We start from the raw sequence: 21,533 nt of genomic DNA, 5'->3' as shown, positions 1-21,533 counted from the left end.
TATAATACATGTGCATGTTAATTGATTTACCAAAACTAAATTATTTATTTTTAAGAAGGACTGGAAATACATTTCCTCAAGTCCAATATAATTATTTCTATATTATTGGAATTTTCTGGATTTTTGTTGAGCTTAGTCCTAAATCTTAGATCTGAAATAAATAAAATAGAAAGAGTTTAGAGACAAAAAAGAAAAGAAAAGAGACTAGACCAACCGATCCAACGCAAATCATCACAGCCAGAACGTGTCCCTCTTCCAGGAAGAAAAAAAAACATACACAAGCTGCCCAGGTCGTCTCCCCGAGAAAAACAAAATAAGGCTGTAGTCATCTTCAACCTCTGCCTATGAACGGAAACGGCAGAAACTGGCCGCGTCGATGCGCCCTACTGCACCCTCTCCTCTGCTCGGACCCCAGGTCCATCTAGAACCTTCCTCTACCTCTTTCCCCTTCGTCTCCCCGCGTTATTGCGCTTTTATTCGAGCTGTAATTGCCATGGCGTTACAGGAAACAGCCGCGGCCATTAACGCCGACTCCCGTTGCTCCACGTCCTCCCTCTCTGTATAAATTCGACCGGAGCTTCCAAATAGCATACCACACTCCTTCACTGATCCACGCCCCCAGGCTGCCCCTGTGGAGGGAGAATTTCTTCGCCGGAGTTCCGACGGCCGCGGCGATGTTTCGCGAATTCTCCGGGTATAGAGGGACTCAGGCCCTGATTCTTCCTCCTTTATTTCTCTCTAGCCGTCGCGCATCTCACTGATGCCTCCATGTGATTCAATTCCTAGCCGGAGGCCACCCACGACGAGCACCCGACGCCAACGTCGCTGTAGCTGTTCGCCGCCATCTCCAGGAGCTTCGCCAAAGGAGCACCGCATCTTTTCCAGCGTGGAGAGAGGAGCGACGATCACTACGTGTTCTTCCCGGGAACCCCACATCCTCGACACCAGCTCCAACCGAACCGCTGCATCAAGCAGCTTTCCACGCGACCAAATTCCCTTCCAGGTGAGCAGCACTTTTTTTTTTTTTGAAAACGGAGGCAAAAGGTTTGCCTCATTCATTCATTAAGGGCATCTTCAACCGCGCGACAAAAACGGGCGCGCTGGGCCGTCTGTTTTAGGCCGCTTGGGTGGCCGAGCGGACACGTGGATAGCGGCCCGCGTCCTTGTGTCCGTTTGGGTCGCGTGCTGCGCCCAACGCGCGGACGCAGCGCATATGAAATAAATAAAACAAAAATCAAAATGAAAAAGGAAAACAACAAAACATAAATTTAAAGTAGTTGGTAATTAAACTTAGCCCTATTTTGGGCAATTTTTACACAAAAGAAAGCCCTATATGGGCTTTAAACTAAAAAAAAAATCTAGCCAGGGTTTGCGAGCAGGCGGTGGCTGCTGGCAGTACTACCCCCAGTAGTACTCGTCGTCGTCGGCGTCGATGACGACGACGCCCCCCGGCGGCGAAGCGCTGTTCCGGCTAGAAACGCCGGAGGGCGGCGGGGACTCCGGCCAGGGCGACCACTGCGCCCTTTCCCAGGCGGAGTGCGGGTTTGGCGGGCTCACCGGCCTGCGCAGCCGCGCCCTCCGCGCGGACTCCTTGCGGAGCTGCTCCTCCTCCTCCGCCCGGAGCGCGGCACGGCGCTCCTCCTCCTCCCGGAGCGCCGCCTGGCGCGTGTCCTCCTCCTGCCGGCGCGCCATCTCGAGGAAGGCCCACGCGTCTCCGCCAGGGCGGAGGCGCGCAGCGTCTCGGCGAGGTGCGACCCTTTGGCCAGCTCGTCGAGGTCGCACTGCTCGCGGGACGACGCGAGCGCCGCCTGCAGCTCCGGGTCGTCTTCGTCCTCCTGCTGCTGGGGCTGCGGCTGGGGCTGCTGCTGGGGCTGCGGCTCGTCGATGTACAGGCCACCGGGGCGGCGGCCTGCCCGCCTTGCAGGTGTGCGCGGCTGCGCGCGAGGCCGCGCCGTCGCCGACGTGAAGCACGTGTGCCGGCGCGCATCGTGCTCCACCTCGAACCACAAGTCCCGGTTGGGACTTGCATCGTCGTACGCGGGGTCCTCTCGGAGGTCCGCCGGCAGCCGCGCGCGGCGCTCCGGATCTCCGCGAGCGGGCGCGGCTCGACACCGGGATGGGCGGCACCGGAACCCGATCTCGGGCTCGGGTGCCGGCGGTGGGGAGGTGCACGTCCCCACGGCATTGGGACGCCGGCGTCCCGAGAACATCTGCGCCACCGCTATGGTGACGTAGATCCGGTCGCGTCTGGGCGTCGCCGGCGGCCCCATCGCGAACGCCGGCGGCGCAACTGGCCGGCTGCTGCCGGCCTCGTGGTCGTTGGCGGACGGCGCGAACTCACGCGTGTGGGCCCGCGCGTGCGGCCGGAGTGGATAGTGGGGACTGGATAGGGACAGTCCCCCTCCCCAGTCCACATTAATAGGACTGGGGCACCGACATGTGGGCCAGCCAGGCGGACCAGGCGGACACGCGAGGACGCCGCGTGCCATCCGCGGCCACGCAAATCCGGCCCAGATTTGGGCCGGGTTTGAGTCGTTCCGGACGCCGCGGCCATCCGCTTTTGCGGTGCGTCCCCGCGTTGGGCCGCATTTTTGTCCGGCTCGACCCATCCGGACGCGCGGGCGCGGGATGGGTCGCCCCGTTGGATTTGCTTCTTGTTCCCCCTTCTTTCCTGCCCTAGTGCGATGGCACCGCCCCCACCCCTAGCGCCGCCGTACCGCCGTAGCGCCGCAGTAGTCGGCGTCGGCTCCGTTCTTGCCGCGCGGGAGAGCAGGAGCGTGCTCCGCCGCGTACGTGCCGGCTGTTTTCTGGCGAAACGCTCCCGGTTGCGCTGCCCTTCCGCGCCGCCCACAACCTGTTCGGTCAATTGCATGAGGTGATGACATGCTGCGTGATCATGCACAACATGATCGTTGAGAACGAGCGTCCTGATGGCCGCAATGAGAACCAATGGGATTTCCAAGGTGAGCTGGTTGCGCCACGTCCTGGAGCTTCATCTTGGCAGGACTATCTACATAGGAATGTAGAAGTCACTGACGAAAACGTCTCCAAACAGCTGCAAACGGATCTGATTGAGCATCAGTGGACATTGGCTGGCCATGCAGATCATGCCTAGAGGAGTACTATCTTATTTGCATGCAGACTTTTTAAAATTTAAATGTAATAATTATGACTTGGTTGAATATTATTTTGTTGTTTCGAAACTTCATATTTCATGCAAACGCGGAAATGCGTCGCGCCGCTGGAGCCACCCCTAGGTGCAAACGAACGCGCGGACAAAAACGGCTAGTCTCGCGTCCGCCGCGCGACGCAAACGGACATTTCGGACGTCCGAAATGTGTCGCGCCGCTGGAGATGCCCTAAGCAGAAGGTGCCCGGTTTTTAGGAGAAAACCGGGCGAAAACCAACAACAACGGTGCCAAAAGCACCCCCACAGCCACAGACCCCGCCCCAAGGGGCACACCTAGCCATCCTGGCTACCCACAAAAGCTACAGAAGAAGCTCAAGTCAGCCTATGCCAAACAGATGACCCTTCGAGGAGAGTCCGGCAGCTTCGATTCTGAAGACGAGCCTCGGAGAGGAGATGCGCAAGACAAGCGCCAAATAGGACCTTCACCGGACCGCCTCTTAAAGGTCATCGTACACCGCCCAGGAGCAGCTTCGACTTCACAGCAAGAGGAGGTCACCAAGAAGACATTCGGACACGCCGGAACGGAGCCGACTAACATGACCTTGCCGCAACCAAACCTTGGCCACCTCCATCGTCGTTGCCTCACAAGACTCCACCCGGAACACCCGGACCTCCGGTTGGCCTCCTGCCAACCCAGAAGCCATGTGTGCCTATCCCGACGGAGTGCGCGAAGGGGGTCACCACCTTCAAGACGACGCCCTCAAGAGGGGATATGACGAAGAACCGACGCCGTCGTCCGATCCCATAGGATAAAGGCTTTCACCCGAAGACGTGAACCAGAGGCAGCAAAGGTCGTAGAGCTCCACGACCGCCCCCCAAGAAGGACGACGACATCCACAGACGCCGCGCGGTCAGGCTTTCGCCCGGAGCAAACGAACCACCACACCCTCACGCGGCCGGACAGCGAGACGAAGATCGAAAAACGCTGTCAGCCCGCAGTCCGCAGACACACCTCATGTGCAGAAGCGGCGCCACCGCCACACACAAGCCACCACCGCCACCTCCACCAGACCAAAGAGCTCCGCGAGCTCGGCTGCCACCACCCGCACCACGCGGGGTTGAAGAGCCGAGTCGCACCACTACTGCCGACCAAACTCACCGAGAAGAGCTCCGCGGGCGCCGCCAACCGCCACAGAGAGGGAACTTCGACGGAGACCAACATGGGGGTCCAAGGCAGAGCCGTCGGCCGCAGCAGCGCGAGCCCCCGGTCCAGCCACCATGCCGCCCTCGCGGCCACAGTGGCCGCCAACCACCGACATCACACCCGCAGGGCCGCCGCCCCGCCATCCAGCACCGCGCCCACCCCTGCAGCAACGCCGGTGAAGGCCGGGAAGAAGGGCGCCGCCTCAGCCCCGGCATCCACGGGCCGAGCCAGCGCGAGCAGGGGCGATCCCGAGCAGGCCCGCCGGAGCCCATCTGGGCCCGAGCGCGCGCCGCCATGCCCCGCCTCGCTAGCATCGCTGCACCACCGCTGCGCCATCGCTGCACCCCGCCCACACGCCATCACGACCGCCTGCGACGCTGTCAACGCCCAGCCGCCGGCCCCAGCGCCCGCCGCCATGCCCTGCGCCCGACGAGCTCCCTCTCGCCAGGGGACGCGGGAGGGAAAGGAACCGCCCCGCCGCCACCTTCCCCGGGGAGCGCGCGGCTTTGCCGGCCCCCCTCCGGCGGCGGCGAAGCAGGGAGGAGAGGTGGAGGGTGGCTACAGGCGGCGGGGGACGGACGGTCGGTATTGGTAATTTTTTTTATTCTTCATTTTTCGTGAGCAGCACTTTCAGTTTAGTATAGACTGAACATGTCACGTACGTGTAGTTTCAGTCAAACTCGTTTTGGACAGACTATACGTAAAACTTTAGAGACTCATAACTATAGTTCTACTTGGCCAAAATCCGTAAATAAAATCATTTTGGAAACCTTGGAAGGAGTAGAATATTATGGAACCCTTAGATTTAATTTTTGATAGATTTTCGTTCGGTAATTTTTGAGGTAAATTTCGAACTAGTTTGTCCATAGTTTAATCCTATAAACAGTTTTAATGTTGTTCTTTCTATAAAACGTATGGAAAGGTTATGACCATCTAGTGTTATCTAAAATTGTTTTTGCTAATATTAATAACTTAATTTGTTTAACTTGTAATCACCCTAGTTCCATATTGTTAATATTTGGAATTAACCAATTGAAAAATAGCCGTTGTATGGGTACATTCTATAGATTTTATAATCCAGTACTTGGAATGATTCGATGTTTTATTTGGAGTTTCATGCATGTCGCCATGTTGCATATTGATATGTATGTTTGTCTTGCAATTGTGCATTTATTTCATTTCTTTACTTTCGCGATAGATTGCACGGAGTGTAGCGAGGAATTTTATCAAGAAGAAGATCCTTGTTGCTGTTGTTCCGAAGGCAAGTTACACATGAACTTTTGTCCTACTATTTTTGATAGGCATGTTTTACAAATATTTTCGTAGAAATACATGTGTAGGGAAATTATGCTTTGCTATCCTAGTAGAGAGCCATAGGATTTCCTTGTAGCCATTTTTATTAAAATGCGTATATTGTATGAGTGCTTAGCCAATTGCTTGGTAGACGTGGGATATGAGTTTTCAAAGAACAAAACCTTTTATGAAAATTTACATGCGCCCATTCTGGGGTTGTATGGTGAAAATATTTCTAAAATAAAAGCTTATCAAAATATTTTCTTCTGGGCAAAGTGGTATGTTGGGAGCGTCTACAAGAGCTGCATCCAGTGAGTGGCTCTGCAGACCCAGGTTTTGGTGGGGACCGCCGTCCAGGGTCAAAGAGATCTTCAAAGTTTCAGTTGAGGAAGCTTTCAGTACAGCCACATGCTATATGGGCTCTGGCTTAGTCGTACATAGAGGGAAACCCTTGCATCGGTACCGCTATTGGAGAGGGGTCTTCGGATCATAGTTGCGGGCTGACTGGGATTATGTATAGGGGGCTTCTATGGAAAACTTCGTCATGATCCATACCCGGTTAAGCCAAATGAAGGATTCAACAAAAAGGATGGATTGTGATATGTGGGGAAAGTGTACAACCTCTGCAGAGTGTATGATCTAATCGATTAGCCGTGCTCCCGGATATGAGCAATTTGAGCAACTGAAGATTGAAGCGGATGAAGGATCTCCTATGTTTTCAAAACCTTTTCAAAAATTGTTTTGGCATGCTAAGTTTATCCAGTGAGTGGCTCTGAACTTAGGATTGTACGAACTGTTTTGCAATTACTACTTTCATCCAGTGAGTGGCTCTGAATTTAGTGTTGCCTAAAAACTTAATGCATGCTAACTCTATCCAGTGAGTGGCTCTGGAGTTAGTTTAGCTTGTTTTGGGGATGGGGTGTAGGATGGCAAACCTTGGTGGATTCCTTGTGTTCGTCCAGCCCTATATTATTTTGTTTTAAAAATATATAAAGACAAAGAAAGTTTCTAAAAAGATTTTTACAAAACAAAATTGTCTTTACGCAAAATAAACCCTAAGCCTTCCTTTGAAATACCTTTGCATGTATATAATTATAAACCACTTTGCAACTTGTGTAACTTGCCAATACATTCAAAGTATTGACCAAATGTTTTTGGCTGTAACTTTACCTGTTGCAGATGACGAGTAAGGACGATAGGATCACGAGCCTATACTCAACAAGCCCTGTGGCGTTGATGAAGCCCAAGACGTACCTTTATGTTTCCGCTGTAATGTGAGCCAGCCACTATGTTGTGCAAGGATGTAATAATCTCTGGATTCATCGTTTGAGTAATAAAATGACGTATGTTATATCTTGATATTCATTTGTTACTGTGTGTGCTAGCTATGATCCAGGGATAGCACTGTAAGCACAGAGATTCGAACCCTACCAGGTTCGGGTCGCTACAAGTGTTTTCTGAAATATGAGGAAAGCCGAAAGAGAAACTACAAAAGATTTTGGTAAAAAGAAAGAAAAGACTAGAAAGCATAGCTCGGGTGTATATAGATGATATGTATTCTTTGATTGATCGCACAATGGTTTTGTTGGGTATTTGTAACATATTGGTTGGTATGAAATGTCATACGGTACAACACAATACAAGAGCCTAAGTGACTGACAAGGAATTTGGTAACAATGCTCGTCTGGAACAAAATAAATTTTTATTATATTCGTCGTTCTCATTCTACCTATCCCTTGAGATTTATTATAAAGAATTTAATAATTTTTATTTTGCTCTGGTCAAATGAAAGCAATGAGTTGTTCAAATTATGACTATACAACATGTACGATGGATATGTTATTATAAATCTTAATGGTGAAACACACATGCATAACACTGACGCTAAAATGCCATAAGGCAAATGATCAGAATTCCACTTATTTGTGGAACCGCCATTTAGGTCATGTTAGAAAGGAACGCATGAAGAAACTCCATGCAAATGGATTTTTGGAGTCATTCGACTTTGAATTGTTTGACACTTGCAAATCTTTTCTAAAGAAAATGACTGAAATACCGTTCATAGGCCAAGAGTTGAATGGGCAACTAGCTTAGTGGAAACATACATGATGATGTATATGGTTCATTCGGCATAGTTGTGTGCGGAAGATTCTTCTACTTCATGAAAACTTCCAACAATAAATTGAGTGTATATATATGGATATATTTATTCGACGAGGAAGAGGTCTGAAACATTTGAATAGATTCAAATAAGTTTCAGCATGAATTGGAAATCATCGTAATGGAAAATTCAAATATCTATGATTGGATCATGGTGGAAATATTTGAATTACGAGTTTTAGCGAACATCTATCAGTGTTGCGAAATTGTTCCACAAATCATGTTTCCCGGAACACCATAGCTATGATGGAGTATTCGAGCGACTTATCCAAACCTTGTTGGATTAATGGCGAGATAAAATAAAATGATGCCATTATATTTTGTTGGATTATGCTTTAGAGACTACCTCTTTTACACTAAATAGAGCATCATCATAATCCGTTGAAATGATACCATACGAGTTATGGCATGGGTATAAACCCTAATAGTCCTTTCTTAAATTTTGGTATGCATAGCATAAGTAAATGAGTTTACAACAAAAATCAAATGAATATCTTTGTTGGTTATCCCAGAGAACAAATTGGGAATTCTTTCCCATATGAAGTCAAAGACAAAAGTTTTTCTCGATGTTTCTTGCTTATTTCCAAGAAATTGTTTCTCGCAAAATATTTGAGTGGGAGGACAATGGAACTCGATAAGGTTGATGAATCTGAGCATGATGAGCAGAGTAGCGCAGCATCGGAAATGGTTCTGGAAGCAGCCACGACGCTCATGGATCCCATGTCCACATAGTGTTATAGACATGGAGATCGAAGTACCTATTGAACCTTGTAGGTATGGTTTACTTTGTGATCAAATAAAAGATTTGAGGACAAAGGATTGATTTTGAACAATGATAAACCAAGTGCATACAAAGAATCTATGATGGGCCCTAATTCTGTTAACATAGCTAAGTGCCATGAAATCCAAGTAGTATCTATAATCAAGCTTGGAGCTTGGTAAACCTTCTGAAGGAATAAATACTTTTTAAAAGTAAATGGATCTATACAATTAGTAGACTTGGATATAATATCCTTGAAAAATCTCGACTTGTAAAAAGATTGTTTATGAAAAAGTTCAAGTTGACTACGATAAGATTAGATCTTCTGTAACGATGCTTAGAGTCTATACAGATTATTCTAGTAATCATTACATATTTCTTTTATGAGATATATTAGTAGGATGGCAGAAACACATTCCTTTGCAGAATTGTGTATTAGAGGTGTATACAAGATACAACTGAGAGTTTTGCTAGTCCATAGAATACTAGATAGGTATACAAACTTCACTTGATGAAGTGAGTATCACGGAGTTGGAATCTTCACCGGATGAAATAATCAAAGAGTTTTGATTTCATTGGAAACAATGAAGATTCTTGCCAAATTAAGTGGGAGCGCCAAGACATATTTATAATACTTTATGTAGATGACATATCGTTGATTATAAATGATGTAATTATGAACTTGATGTGATAAAAAAAATTCATTGAAAATTAACTTCAAAGAAAGGATATGGACTAAAAATATATTTAGCGTCAAGATCTACGAAGAGAGATTAAAGCGCATAATAAGTTTAAGTCAAAGTACATAGAATAAATATTGAAGTAGTTCAATATGAAAACGTCAATGTGTTCTTTTCCATGTGGAGTTTTAACAAGACTTGAGTGTATTTGACACTCAATGAGTAAAAACACATGAGTGATTGTAGATCACGAATAATATGTACACAATCAGATGTCCTGTGCTCTAAGGTGTTACGAACATATATCAGAATGATTCATATGATGATCACTGGACAAAAGTAAGAATATCTCTAAGTGTTTTGTCAGAGCCGAGGATATAAATATATAGTTTTATATGGGGTAGTGATAAACAAATCGTTGTAAGGTGTTGCACCGATATTAGTTTGGTCACATATAAAAATGAATTTCAATCTCAATTAGGCTGAGAGTTCATTAAAAGGTAGCACAATGGGCTAGAAGAAGTGTATGCTAGATTTAGATTAGTTCTAAATATTTTGACGGATTCTACAAATGAAGGCAGAGTATATTGTTGTTTTGACAATAACCGAGGGTGTTTGTGTCAAGGAGTTCTTTTAGAACTTGGTGTAGTTCCAGTAGTGTCAGAACTATGGAGCTATATTGTGTGTGACAATATTGGTAACATATTTCAGATCGCGGAATTAAGGTTCTACCAGAAGACCAAACATATACGATTAATACCGACTCATTCGAAAAAAATGAGTGATGCGTGGAGACGCAAATAAATTGCAAAGTACACATAGATCTGGATGTGGTAGATCCATTGACTAAACATCTCCCTATAACAAAACATGACCTACAGCAGAATGCCATGGGTGTTAGGTACATTACCATGTAATCTAGATTATTGACTCTAGTACAAGTGGGAAACTGTTGGAGATATACCCAAGAGGCAATAATAAAATGGTTATTATATTATATCATTGTGTTTACAATAAATGTTTGCGTCATATGCTATAATTGTATTAACCGTAAACATTAATACTTGTGTGTTTTGTAAACATAAAAGTGTCCCTAGTAAGCCTCTTGTTAAACTAGTTTGTTGATTAATAGACGATCATAGTTCCATGATCATGAACATTGGATGTTATTAATAATAAGATCATATCATTAGGTGAATGATGTGATGGACATACACCCATAGTAAGCGTAGCATATGATCAAGTCATTAAGTTCGTTTTGCTTCAAGCCTTAAGATATATAGTAACCTAATCCTTCGATCATGAGATCATGTGAATCACCTACACCGGATGGATGCTTTGATGACATCAAACACTACTTCATAAATGTGTAGTTATAAAGGTGGCATTAAGTGTTCGAAAAGTATAGGTTGAAGCATGTGGATCAATAGTGGGATTTGTCCATCCAAATGATGGATAGATATACTCTGGGCCCTCTCGGTGGAATATCATCCAATTAGCTTGCAAGCATGTGACTGGCTCACAAGGTATGCCATATCACGGTACGAGTAAAGAGTACTTATTGGTAACGAGGTTGAACTAGGTATAGAGATACCGATGATCGAACCTCGGATAATTAATTGTATCGCGCGAAAAAGGGAATATGTATCGTATGTTAATGGTTCTTTCGAACACGAAGTCATCGTTGAATATGTGAGAGCCATTATGGATCTCCAGGTCCCGCTATTGGTTACTGATTACAGAAGTGTCTCGATCATGTCTGCATATTTCACGAACCATAGGGTGACACACTTAAGGTTTGATGTTGTTTTAAGTAGATATGGAATATGGAATGGAGACCGAATATTATTCGGAGTCTCGGATGGGATCCAGGACATCACGAGGAGTTCCGAAATGGTCTGGAGAATAAGATTCATATATAGGAAGTCATTTTCTAGGGTTCGGAGAAAGTTCGGTGTTTTAACTGGAGCTTCTAGAAGGTTCTAGAAAGATCGGAAGGGTTCAGAGTCTTATGGAAGGTTCTGGAAGTGCCAGGGACGACCCGGGCTGTCTAAGGAAGTCCGGAGGGTTCCATAATATGTGTATCCACGTTTTCCTTAAAGGTTAAAGAGTTTCCCCTAAATCAAATTCGAATTTGGCAAAAAAGTCCTAGTTCTAGTAGGTTTCGGCCGACAGAAACCTACCGGAACTCTCCCAAACTTTGGGGGAAGGTCTTGGACGACCCAAGGACTTTTTCCACCTATAAAAGGAGGGCAAGGGGAGCCCCAAGAGGTGCGCAAGTCGCAGACCCTTCCCCCTCTCCAAAAACCCTAGCCGCCCCTTCCTCCTCCTCCCTCTTGCACGGCTACGGCGAAGCCCTGCAGGTTTTCTCCACCACCACCACCACCACACCGTCGTGCTGCCGGGATTTCATGGAGGATCTACTACTTCCGCTGCCCACTGGAATAGGGAGAAAGACGTATTCATCGACACCGTACGTGTGACCAAGTACGGAGGTGCTGCCCAATTGCGGCACCATCAAGAGCTTTTGCGCGCTCTTGAGAGCGGCAAGTGATCGACTACATCATCGACGAGATTTATCTCATTAGTTCTTAGTGATCTTCGAGGTTATGTTGATTTCATCTCATTGCTACCATCTACTAGATTAGATCTTGTCTTATTATTCATTCTTGCAGTAGAATTTTTTGTTTTCTATGCTACGAATCCCTACAATTTCTAGCTCTGGTATCTTGTCTAGAATTGTCCTTATAATACTCTCTATTAGATGTCGTGACTAGTTTGATTATCCTACATCTAGTCGTGGTTTATCTATTTTCTATCTTAGCTTTATCATGCGGAAAGTGCTAATATGTCCAATGATGGTGTGTGCTTGATGGAAGCGGTTGGGAAGCGGCAAGTTTTGGTGTTACTGGCAGACTATTGGCAGGGCGCATGTAACACCCCGAACGCGCACCCGGGGAACTACTTCCCGGTCGGTCACCCATCCTCAAATTACTCTAGGCCAAGCACGCTTAACATCGGAGTTCTTTGCTGATGAGCTTCTGGAAAAGAAGTTGCAACTTGTTGGTATGAGTATTAAGCCCTGGGCCAGGATATCACAACGCACAAAGGATTTTGGTTGTGTTGTGTGCAGGTTCCACGTTGTTGCTGACTCGATACGTCTAATCCTTTGTGCGTTGTGATACTATTAAGCCCTGGGCCAGGATATCACAACGCACAAAGGATTAGACGTATCGAGTCAGCAACAACGTGGAACCTGCACACAACACAACCAAAATACTTTGCCCCAACTTAAAGTAAGGTTGTCAATCTCACCGGTTTGCTGAACACAAATGATTAGACGTATCAAGTGGAAAGAGATATTTGCAGTAATAAAAGAGAACAGAGCTTACAGTAAGTAAACAGAGTAAGATTGCAGTGGTTGAATTTATCAGTGTAAAGAAAAGGACCGGGGTCCACAGTTCACTAGAGGTGTCTCTCCATAAAGATAAATAACATGCTGTGTGAACAAATTACAGCTGGGCAATTGAAAGAATATCGACCATACATGACAAGATGATTACTATGAGATTCTTTTGGGCATTACAACATAATACATAGACTGTAATCCAACTGCGTCTATGATTAATAATCCACCTTCCGGTTATCATCCGAACCCCTTCCAGTATTAAGTTGCAAGCAACAGATTATCACATTAAGCAATGTGTGTAAAGTAAACAATAGAATTACCATTAGATAAAATATTGTTGTTTTCTTCCTAGTAGCAACACATCTATAATCTTAGAAGTTATTGTCACTCTTCCAGAAAACTGGAGGCATGAACCTACTATCGAGCATAAATACCCCCTCTTGGAGCCACAAGCATCTACTTGGCCAGAGTATCTACTAGCAACAGAGAGCATGCAAGATCACAAATAACATATTACAATAATATATAGTATACAATATTTATCGGATCCCATCAAACACAACATGTAGAATTACATAAGGATGATCTTGATCATGTAGGGCAGCTCACAAGATCTAAACATGAGAAACAAATTGGAGAAAACAATCATCTAGCTACTGCTATGGACCCATAGTCCAGAGATGAACTACTCACGCATCACTTCGAAGGCGGGCATGTCGATGTAGATGCCTCCAGCGATGATTTCTCCCTCCGGCAGGGTGCGGGGAAAAGCTTCAGAACCCTCCCGAGATGGGTTCTACAATGGCGGCCACGATGGAACTTTTCGTGGATGGAGGCTCTGGTATTCAGGGTTTTCTCGAGATCGTGAATAAATAGGCAGAGGGGCGATGTCGGTGGAGGCCAGGGTGGGCCACACCATGCCTTTGTGTGTGCAGGCCCAGGCCTGGCCGCGCCAAGGGGTGGTTTGGCCCCACTGTGGCTCCTCTTCATCTCCCCTTCGGAATTCGTCTTCGTTACGGTAAAATATTGACTTCGGCTTTTGTTTCGTCCAATTCTGAGAATATTTCCTGTACAACTTTTCTGAAATACACAACAGCAGAAAACATGGAACTGAAACTGTGGCATCTTGTTAATAGGTTAGTGCCAGAAAATGTATAAAAGTGCAACTAAGTATGAGCAAACCATATATAAATTGGTGTAAAACAAGCATGGAGCATCAAAAATTATAGATACGTTTGAGACATATCAAACATCCCAAGCTTAACTCCTGCTCGTCCTCGAGTAGGTATGTGATAATAAAATAATTTTTTGAGGTGACATGCAGCCAACATAATCTTGATCAAGCATTGTAAAGCATTGTGAGCTAAAATCTGTCAGGAAAATGATAAACTCTGGAGTTATTGCATTGGATTATATCCATACATCTAGAAATTTGGCAGACCCCTTCACAAAGGGTCTGTCACGTAACGTGGTAGATAATGTATCGAAAGAGATGGGTATGAGACCCATCGTTTAAGCTGTCCACAATGGTAACCCACTCTATGTGATCAGAGATATCGTGAATTAGAGTTGGGAGACAAGTTGTATGTCAACTAAGAGGAAAGTATCCTTTCTTTGTATGATACCATTCCATGAAGATGCAATACTTTCCTAATCTGCACGGTAGGTTGATTTTATCTTAATGTGTTCTAAGTGGCTTATTTAAGCACAGATGTTGTTCTGTAGAGCAACTCTTGAAGAACACACCTATATAAGTTTTGGTTGTTAAACGTAGCAGCCTATGAGAGTTGGGTGATCTCCAATAAACTCATGAAAGGACATGGAGTATGACGCATAAGCTCCACCCGCGGGGAAGGCCTGCAACGGCCCAGTCAAGGCTTTGTGTGAAGCTAGATTCGCAGAAAACTTGCAGTTCAAGGCTTAGTCTAATGTTCAAGTAGCAGTCTAGTATAGCATAGAGTGCTGATGAAAGTTCAACTTAACAATCTTCTCTATAGTACCGATATATAAAATAATGGTTTGGAACCAAAGGAAAAACATGTATGTGCGGGATCTGGTGGGAGATTTTTGGAATTATAGGCCCAACCCTTTTATTTTTAGTCCACAATTCCTGAAAATCCAAAACGCCCAATTGGTCCATTCATGCATGGCAAGGGATGGGATAAAAGTTTAGTCCCACCTTGCTAGATTATAGAGAGTTGGACCTCCTTATAAGGGGGCTCCTCCATTTGTTGTACAAGCATGAGAAGAGGGCTCCCACACGCGTGCTCCTCCTCCACCGCCCGCTCACAAACCGCGGCACACCAAGCCGATAGCTTCTCTTCTCTTCCCTTTTTCTCACGCATGCATGTAATTTAAATGACAGCAGAAGGTGAAAGGTTTTATCTGTAGTGGAGAATATTGCTGCCTCTTTAGTACGTCTTCTGTATCTTCGTTTCCTTTTCCAACACAGCATGTTTGCCTTCTCCTGTGTGGAGTTCCAGAGCTTTACGCTGATCAAGGTCTTCCCCATCCCGTCTTGCGGCGTGCACCGCGAGCCAGGATAGTAGGCCTCCGAAGCCTCGATGCTTGTGATCCTGTACAGGAGAGCGGCGATAAGGTTTTTTGGGAGTGCTTCTGCGCGACTACTGACCTTATCATGGAAGCGGATGAGTTTTTCCCCAACGACGACTTCTTCCCCGACATCAGCAACCTCTACGATGACATGGGCGACAATACCGGCAAAGCAAATGGGTCTTCTTCCGCTGTCCCGTATGTTCTCCTCATTCTTCTAGACGAGATCATGATTCAATTTCTAGCTCTCGTATCTTGTCTAGAATTGTTCTTATCATACTCTCTGTTAGATGTCGTGACTAGTTTGATTATCCTCTTTCTAGTCGTGGTTTATCTATTTTCTATCTTAGTTATATCATGCGGAGAAGTGCTAATACGTCCAACAATACATGACATATTTTGAACAAATAATAATGAAAATATTCAGATATGCTAGCTTCTCTGATATAACTACATATAAATTGTCTTATATATCATCTGATACCCACTGTTAGGTATATCCAAGCTAAACCGATATAAGCGTGAATCTAGTATTCCATACCTTAAGAGCGGAGATCCTCAATAGAGACGACATCTCGTCGTTGTTATCTGTGGCTTCGGGAGCGACTCTACGCTTGGGTGTCATTGCCCTAGGCTTTTCTCCATCCTCGCATGTGTGTTGATCGGGAGTGTCTTCGGGTGTCCTGTTGTGGTGAGCATCGTCAGCCTATCTCCAAGTGGTCCCATCCTCGAAAATGGTTCTGATGGCCGCGGTATCGAGCACAGCAATGGCTTCGGTGGTGGAGGACTGCTTTTTTCATATCCTTTTGAGGTTTTGTTTATAAATTGCAAGGAGTTGGGTGTATTATTTCTTTCTTTCTTCTAGAGTCCTTCATGTAATCTTTGTACCAACCGTTTAATGACAGCTCTAACCCTTCCGGATCCTTCTTTGTTCAAAATGAAAATGGAAAGCACTTTTGTTGTTCAAATATCATCCTATTTCATGAAAAGATCATCACAGTCTGATAGGGCCACACTCAAGGATCAATCACTGCGCACGACAATTTCATCTTGCGGAACGTGGATGGTTATATTTTATTTGGCCATAAATTAGATCCCAGTATCTGTAGCATGACAAAATGCTCACAATGCTTAAGGATTTGGGCCATAAGCTAGGTTCCACTATATCAAAATATTTTAATGCAACAGCACTTCCCAATCAGTATAGCAACGCATCTGCATGCAAATGAGCTCGCGAGGGAGATGCAGAACAGACAGAAACTAATTAGGCTCCATTTGTTTGAGTTATGCCTCTGCTTTTGAGGTCTAAAAGTGAGAGCCCAAACAAACATCCAACTATTGAAAAGCGTGGCACAAAAACTGCGCAAGACCCCCGAGCCGGAAAGCACCCGAGAGGTGCTTCCCTCGATTCTGGCTGCTTCCCGAGTTGTGGGTGACCAAACTATCCTCAAAAGTTGGAAATATTTACAGAGAACTTGCACTAGCTAGTAGAAAAAGGGGCTTTAGTCATGGTTGGTAACGGGCTTTAGTTTCGGTTGCGCAACCGAAACTAATTATGCGAGACTAAAGTCTCTCCCCCCCTTTAGTCGCGATTGCTTACGAACCGCGACTAAAGGCCCATCCACGTGGGCGACAGGCGTCCGTCGGGGCGGAGGACCTTTAGTCGCGGTTGGCCAGACCAACCGGGACTAAAGGTCTCCGCAGGTTTAGGGTTTACACCACCCCCCCCCCCCCAATCTGGTTTAATTTATTTAGTTATGTTTTCATTTCTTTTATATTTTATTTTAATTTCAAAGAAGTTTTAGTACACATATTTTACGGTACTATGTACACATTACATGTTGATGCATATAAATATACAATTTCAAACAAGTTTGAAATTTCAAACAAGAACAATTCAAGACGAATATATAATATTCAACCTTGGGTGACCATATACAACTTCAAACAAGTTTCCATATATAATTTATCGCAGTAGAAGTTCTTCGTCCTCGTAATAGTGTTCTCCATTAGGATGGAGAACTTCCCTCATCAAAAATCATGTCAATTCCTCTTGAATTGGTCGGAAGCGAGCTTCTGGATTAAGCTTCTTTCGCAAGTCATTCCTCCGCAAGTTGATATCCTGAGTCCTCCGCTCAGAGGTGTGTCCCCGGATGAACTCACAAACATAGTATCCATGTAGATTGGTCCCCGGTGGCTGAGTATCCACATTAGCCAACCTCCTAAATGTTAGCTCATCTTTGAATTCACCGGTTATGTCTTCTTTGAACCATTTCCAAACCCTACAGGGCAAAGAAATTAAATGAAAAAAGGGAGTTATTAGTTACTTGATATCAAGAAATGAATGAAAGAGACCGATATAGTGCGCAAAGGATTGAAAATAATTACTTTTGCAACATTAATCTTATGCCGATCCAATGCTTTGGTTCCTTATTCAGAGAGTCCATGACGAGAACTCTGGAGTTGTCAAATTCAATTATTAGCAGAATCCAGTGAAACCTGCAGACACGTTACATGCCACTGGATATAACTAAACTGGCACATGTGCAAACCCGAAGGAAGCCTCGCTCCAGAATTCACCTGCCCCCATTCTCTCGATAGTTAGGGTTAGGAACCGTGCCCGCCCCCGCCACCAGCGCCCGCTCCCGCCGCCGACCGGGCTGTTCCCGGCCGCCAGCGCGCAGGCCCTCCTCCCGCGCTCCGTTCCCGTCGTCACCCACCTCCTCCGGCCCCCGCCAGCCCTGCTTCCTCACCGCCAGCGCCCGGCCCCGCCGCTGACCGAGCTGTTCCCGGCCGCCGATGCCACAAGCCCTCCTCCCGCGCTCCGTTCCGGTCGTCCCCACCTCCTCCCGCCGCCGCCAGCCCTGCTTCCCCACCGCCAGCGCCTCTCCCTGCCGCCAACCGTCATGTTCCCCATCCTGACCAGCGCAGATCCCCAACGTCGGCGTACAAGGGCTCCTACTCCTCTCCGTTCCCATTCTCGTTGAGCTCGCCACAAATCAACTGGGCGCACCACGGGCACCCGTTCGAGCAGGTTTGGCCTCACTGTTTCTCCGCCGCCGCTCGCCACGACGGGTAGAGCTCGTCCCCATCGGCTACCTCCCTCTCCTCTCTGCAGAGGGAGAGTCCGTTGGAGCTCCACCTGACGCCGGTGTCCCGCTCCGTCGCCAGTTGCATCTTGTGAAGAGGATTCGGTGCACATTTTGTGTAGTACTAGTATTGAGGAATGTTGATTCATATGTGTGCATTCTTTTGCTGACGGAAAATTGAGAGATGTTGTAATATTTCTTTTTCCTTATCATTTTAGTATCGCTATATGTAATTGTTGTTCAAATATATTTAAATGTTATACAGAAAATATTTTGGAACAGTACAACGGTCACACTCTCAATGCACGTCATTAGATAAGCATTTGTTCAAATATACTCATACAAGTAGCTTATTCATTTAAAATAAGTATTAATGCAATATCTTCACTCAGAGGGCATTTTGTTCGAATATACTCATACAAATAGCTCATTCATTTCAAATAATTATTTATACAATATCTTCACTCAGGGGGGGCATTTCAGATATTTCACTCCTAAAATCAACAACAACAACCACAAAAAGCATTCCTACCAAACATCAAATCTCTGCTTCCAACAGCTGCTTTTTCACAGCCCACCAGCTACGGCTACTTTTCAAAAGCTGCAGCCCAAACAAACGTACCCTTAGTTTTTTTCCTTATAGACTTGGCCTGACCAGTAAGACCGACCTTAAAAATTGTTCTTTTATGACCGAGTCCAACAATGGTTATTTTCTCATATGGTCGAACTTAGACCATCTCCAGTCGCGTCCCCCAAAGCGATTTGGGGCGCACCGGACAAAAAAACGCTCCCAGCAGCGTCCCCCAAAGCCGATTTTTGTCCAGCGCGGCCCAATACGGTGTTCGGCACCCTGAGCCCGTCCCCGCCCCACAGGGGACGCTCCGGGCACGCTGGACACAACGAAAAGCGAGGCGAAGCGACGCGGGCCCGACCCGTCAGCGGCTCGGAAGCCTAAAACCCCGTCGCCTACCTTTGGTCAAGTGACGTTAATGGCGTCCCTGTTTTCCTAGGCGACGTTGGGACGCGTCTCGTCGTGCATGGCCGCGTGGCCGTCCGCGCCGGCGTTATTGCGTGCAACCACCCGCTGCCGCCGCTGTACATTAAGAGGTCGTGCGGTTTGTCCCAATCTCTTAATGCTTCCAAACCTTCTCCTCGCCGCCCCAAATCTTCTCCTCACCGTTCCAAGCAATGTCGTCCTCCTCCTCCTGCAAGATTGCCGCGGCGAACGGCTTCGGCCGCGGAAGCCTCATCGTGAAGGAGGCGTGGGCGTTGTACACGCGGGATATCCTGTCCCGCCGGACATGCGCCTGCCAAGCAGCGGCGGCTGGAAGATGGCCGTGAATGACATTGGCATCCCGCCGCCACCGACGCCGGCCACGGAGCGCCGGAAGGACGCCATCAGGGCTCGGCGGGATGAACTCGACGCCGAGGAGCGGGCGGATCCGACCTGGGCGGCCAAGAACAACGATGCCTGGTGGGCCACCTAATTCAAGGACAAGTACGACATGGAGATGCACAGCACCACCGGCCTCATCGGCGGGCCGAACAGCTGGAACAAGGAGGGGCGCCTCCTGTTCTGGGGCGTTCCGGGGCGCACCCTGGAGAGCGTCATCCACGACATCCGCAACGGCGCTCCAAGGTTTGAGGCGCCGTCCTCACCACCACCAGCTCCCGCAGCGCAATGGTAGCCGAGGAGGACGTCCTCCTCGAACTCTTCTTCCTGCGGCGCTGCTGGCGGAGTACGAGCGTCAGCAGCGCCTCATCGCCAGCAGCGACGACCCCGAGGACTGCCCAGGGCTGCGAGCGGCGTGCTTGGCGTCGCTGAACGACAAGGACGCTTGGAGGGGCAACCTCGAGACGGCGATCGCCTTATCCATCTGCGACTCCGGCAAGCCGCTCGTGGACCTCACCGACGACGGCGAGGCAGGGCCAAGAGGCCTGGTGAAGGACGAACCCGTCGACGAGCCCGACGAGCGCGTAAGCAGGAGGTCGTACGTCACCGACGATATGTACAACTTCCATCAGTACTACGACGCCTCCGTCCGTCGCAAGTACTTCTAGATTAGGTTTAGTTTAAATTTAGTCGAATCTCGTTCGAATCTATATAATATATGCCAAGTTTGGATAAATCTAATCGAATCATGCTTAAGTTTAAAATTTCCGAAATTTTGTTTGGGGAACGCGATTGAGGAGCGACGTCCCCCAAATGCGGCCCGAACTAAACACGTCCACAAACGCTTAATCAGACACCGTTTGAAGGACGGTTTGGGGGACGCGACGGGAGATGCTTTTATATCATCCTCATGACCCATCTTATTTCAACATTGGAGCCAGCTGGAAAAACTGGGTTGGTCATGATCTACATGATAAGTATATGTTTTCTAGATCATGGCAGTAGCTCAGGATGTGTACGCGCGTACGTGCAACTTGAATTGGAATGGCCGTACAGGAGCAATCATGCAATTTCCATTAACTGTGCGTTCACCTTGTATAAGGGGTGCTTAATTCGTACTCCAATTGACACTTCCGTATACCATGTTTATGATCCTAGAAGTACATGCATGCATGTCGTGAAATTCAAGCTGTGAGCAAGTTTGGACTGAAAAGGAGAAAAAGGCAACTTCAAGCGGGCTAAATTTTGAGGCCGTGTACACCCATGGACATGGTACGTACTTTAATTAGCACGGTATGGTAAAAAAAAGGCGGTGTAAATGTGTAATTATTAGGTTAATGGGTGCGCAAATGAATTAAGCCGCTGTCCTGGCCGGTCCTACATATTTGATGACAGACTTTATAAGCATATCTGACCTATCATGTCTCCATTCTCCAAGAATAATTGTTGATAGGACATTGCGGAAAATATACACGAGACGAAGTCTGCTAATCGCAGTTCAGCGATCAATTCTTACATTTGTGGGTAGTGGCGAAGGATAAAAAAATCTGAGGTAGGGCGAATTTTTAAGAATGCAAATACCAAAATAGTCTAAAACAATAATGATGCATATGGTTTAAACACAATCACTAAATACAATAAAAATAAAAACTTACTTTATTATAAATAGAACCTAAAAAACATACCAATAATGTCTACTCACTGGCTAAACTTTACCTATTTTTAAAAATCTAATGTAATTCAAACACTTAAGAACGGTTTGATTATCTCTCATTTGATGCATAACTTGCTTTTGATTATCTTTGTTGCGGAAAACTCCTTTCAATTGTTAATGCCGCCATGTGTAAAACCAATGTCATCTT

General features: G+C 46.7%; 1 protein-coding gene across 1 annotated transcript; it reads left to right on the top strand.

Annotated features, from left to right (window-relative positions):
* The first annotated feature begins 268 nt into the window (after positions 1–268).
* Positions 269–6,978, top strand: LOC127334817 (uncharacterized). Its single transcript, XM_051361353.2, has 5 exons — positions 269–415; positions 506–694; positions 787–1,003; positions 5,533–5,595; positions 6,807–6,978. The coding sequence occupies exons 1-5, from the start codon at positions 345–347 to the stop codon at positions 6,903–6,905; spliced, it is 639 nt and encodes a 212-aa protein (XP_051217313.1). The 5' UTR covers positions 269–344; the 3' UTR covers positions 6,906–6,978.
* Positions 6,979–21,533: the final 14,555 nt, after the last annotated feature.

Source organism: Lolium perenne, chromosome 2 (assembly GCF_019359855.2).
Source record: "Lolium perenne isolate Kyuss_39 chromosome 2, Kyuss_2.0, whole genome shotgun sequence".
NCBI lineage: Eukaryota > Viridiplantae > Streptophyta > Magnoliopsida > Poales > Poaceae > Lolium > Lolium perenne.
Note: the sequence above shows the minus strand (reverse complement) of the source record. Positions and strands in the feature narration are given on the sequence as shown.

Bases quoted from the DNA above. Each gene is read 5' to 3' on its own strand.
- LOC127334817 (XM_051361353.2), top strand. From the start codon at position 345: ATGAACGGAAACGGCAGAAACTGGCCGCGTCGATGCGCCCTACTGCAC. The intron at 695-786 runs GTATAGAGGGAC...TTCAATTCCTAG, and splicing joins ATGTTTCGCGAATTCTCCGG to CCGGAGGCCACCCACGACGA. The intron at 5,596-6,806 runs GCAAGTTACACA...TACCTGTTGCAG, and splicing joins TTGTTGCTGTTGTTCCGAAG to ATGACGAGTAAGGACGATAG.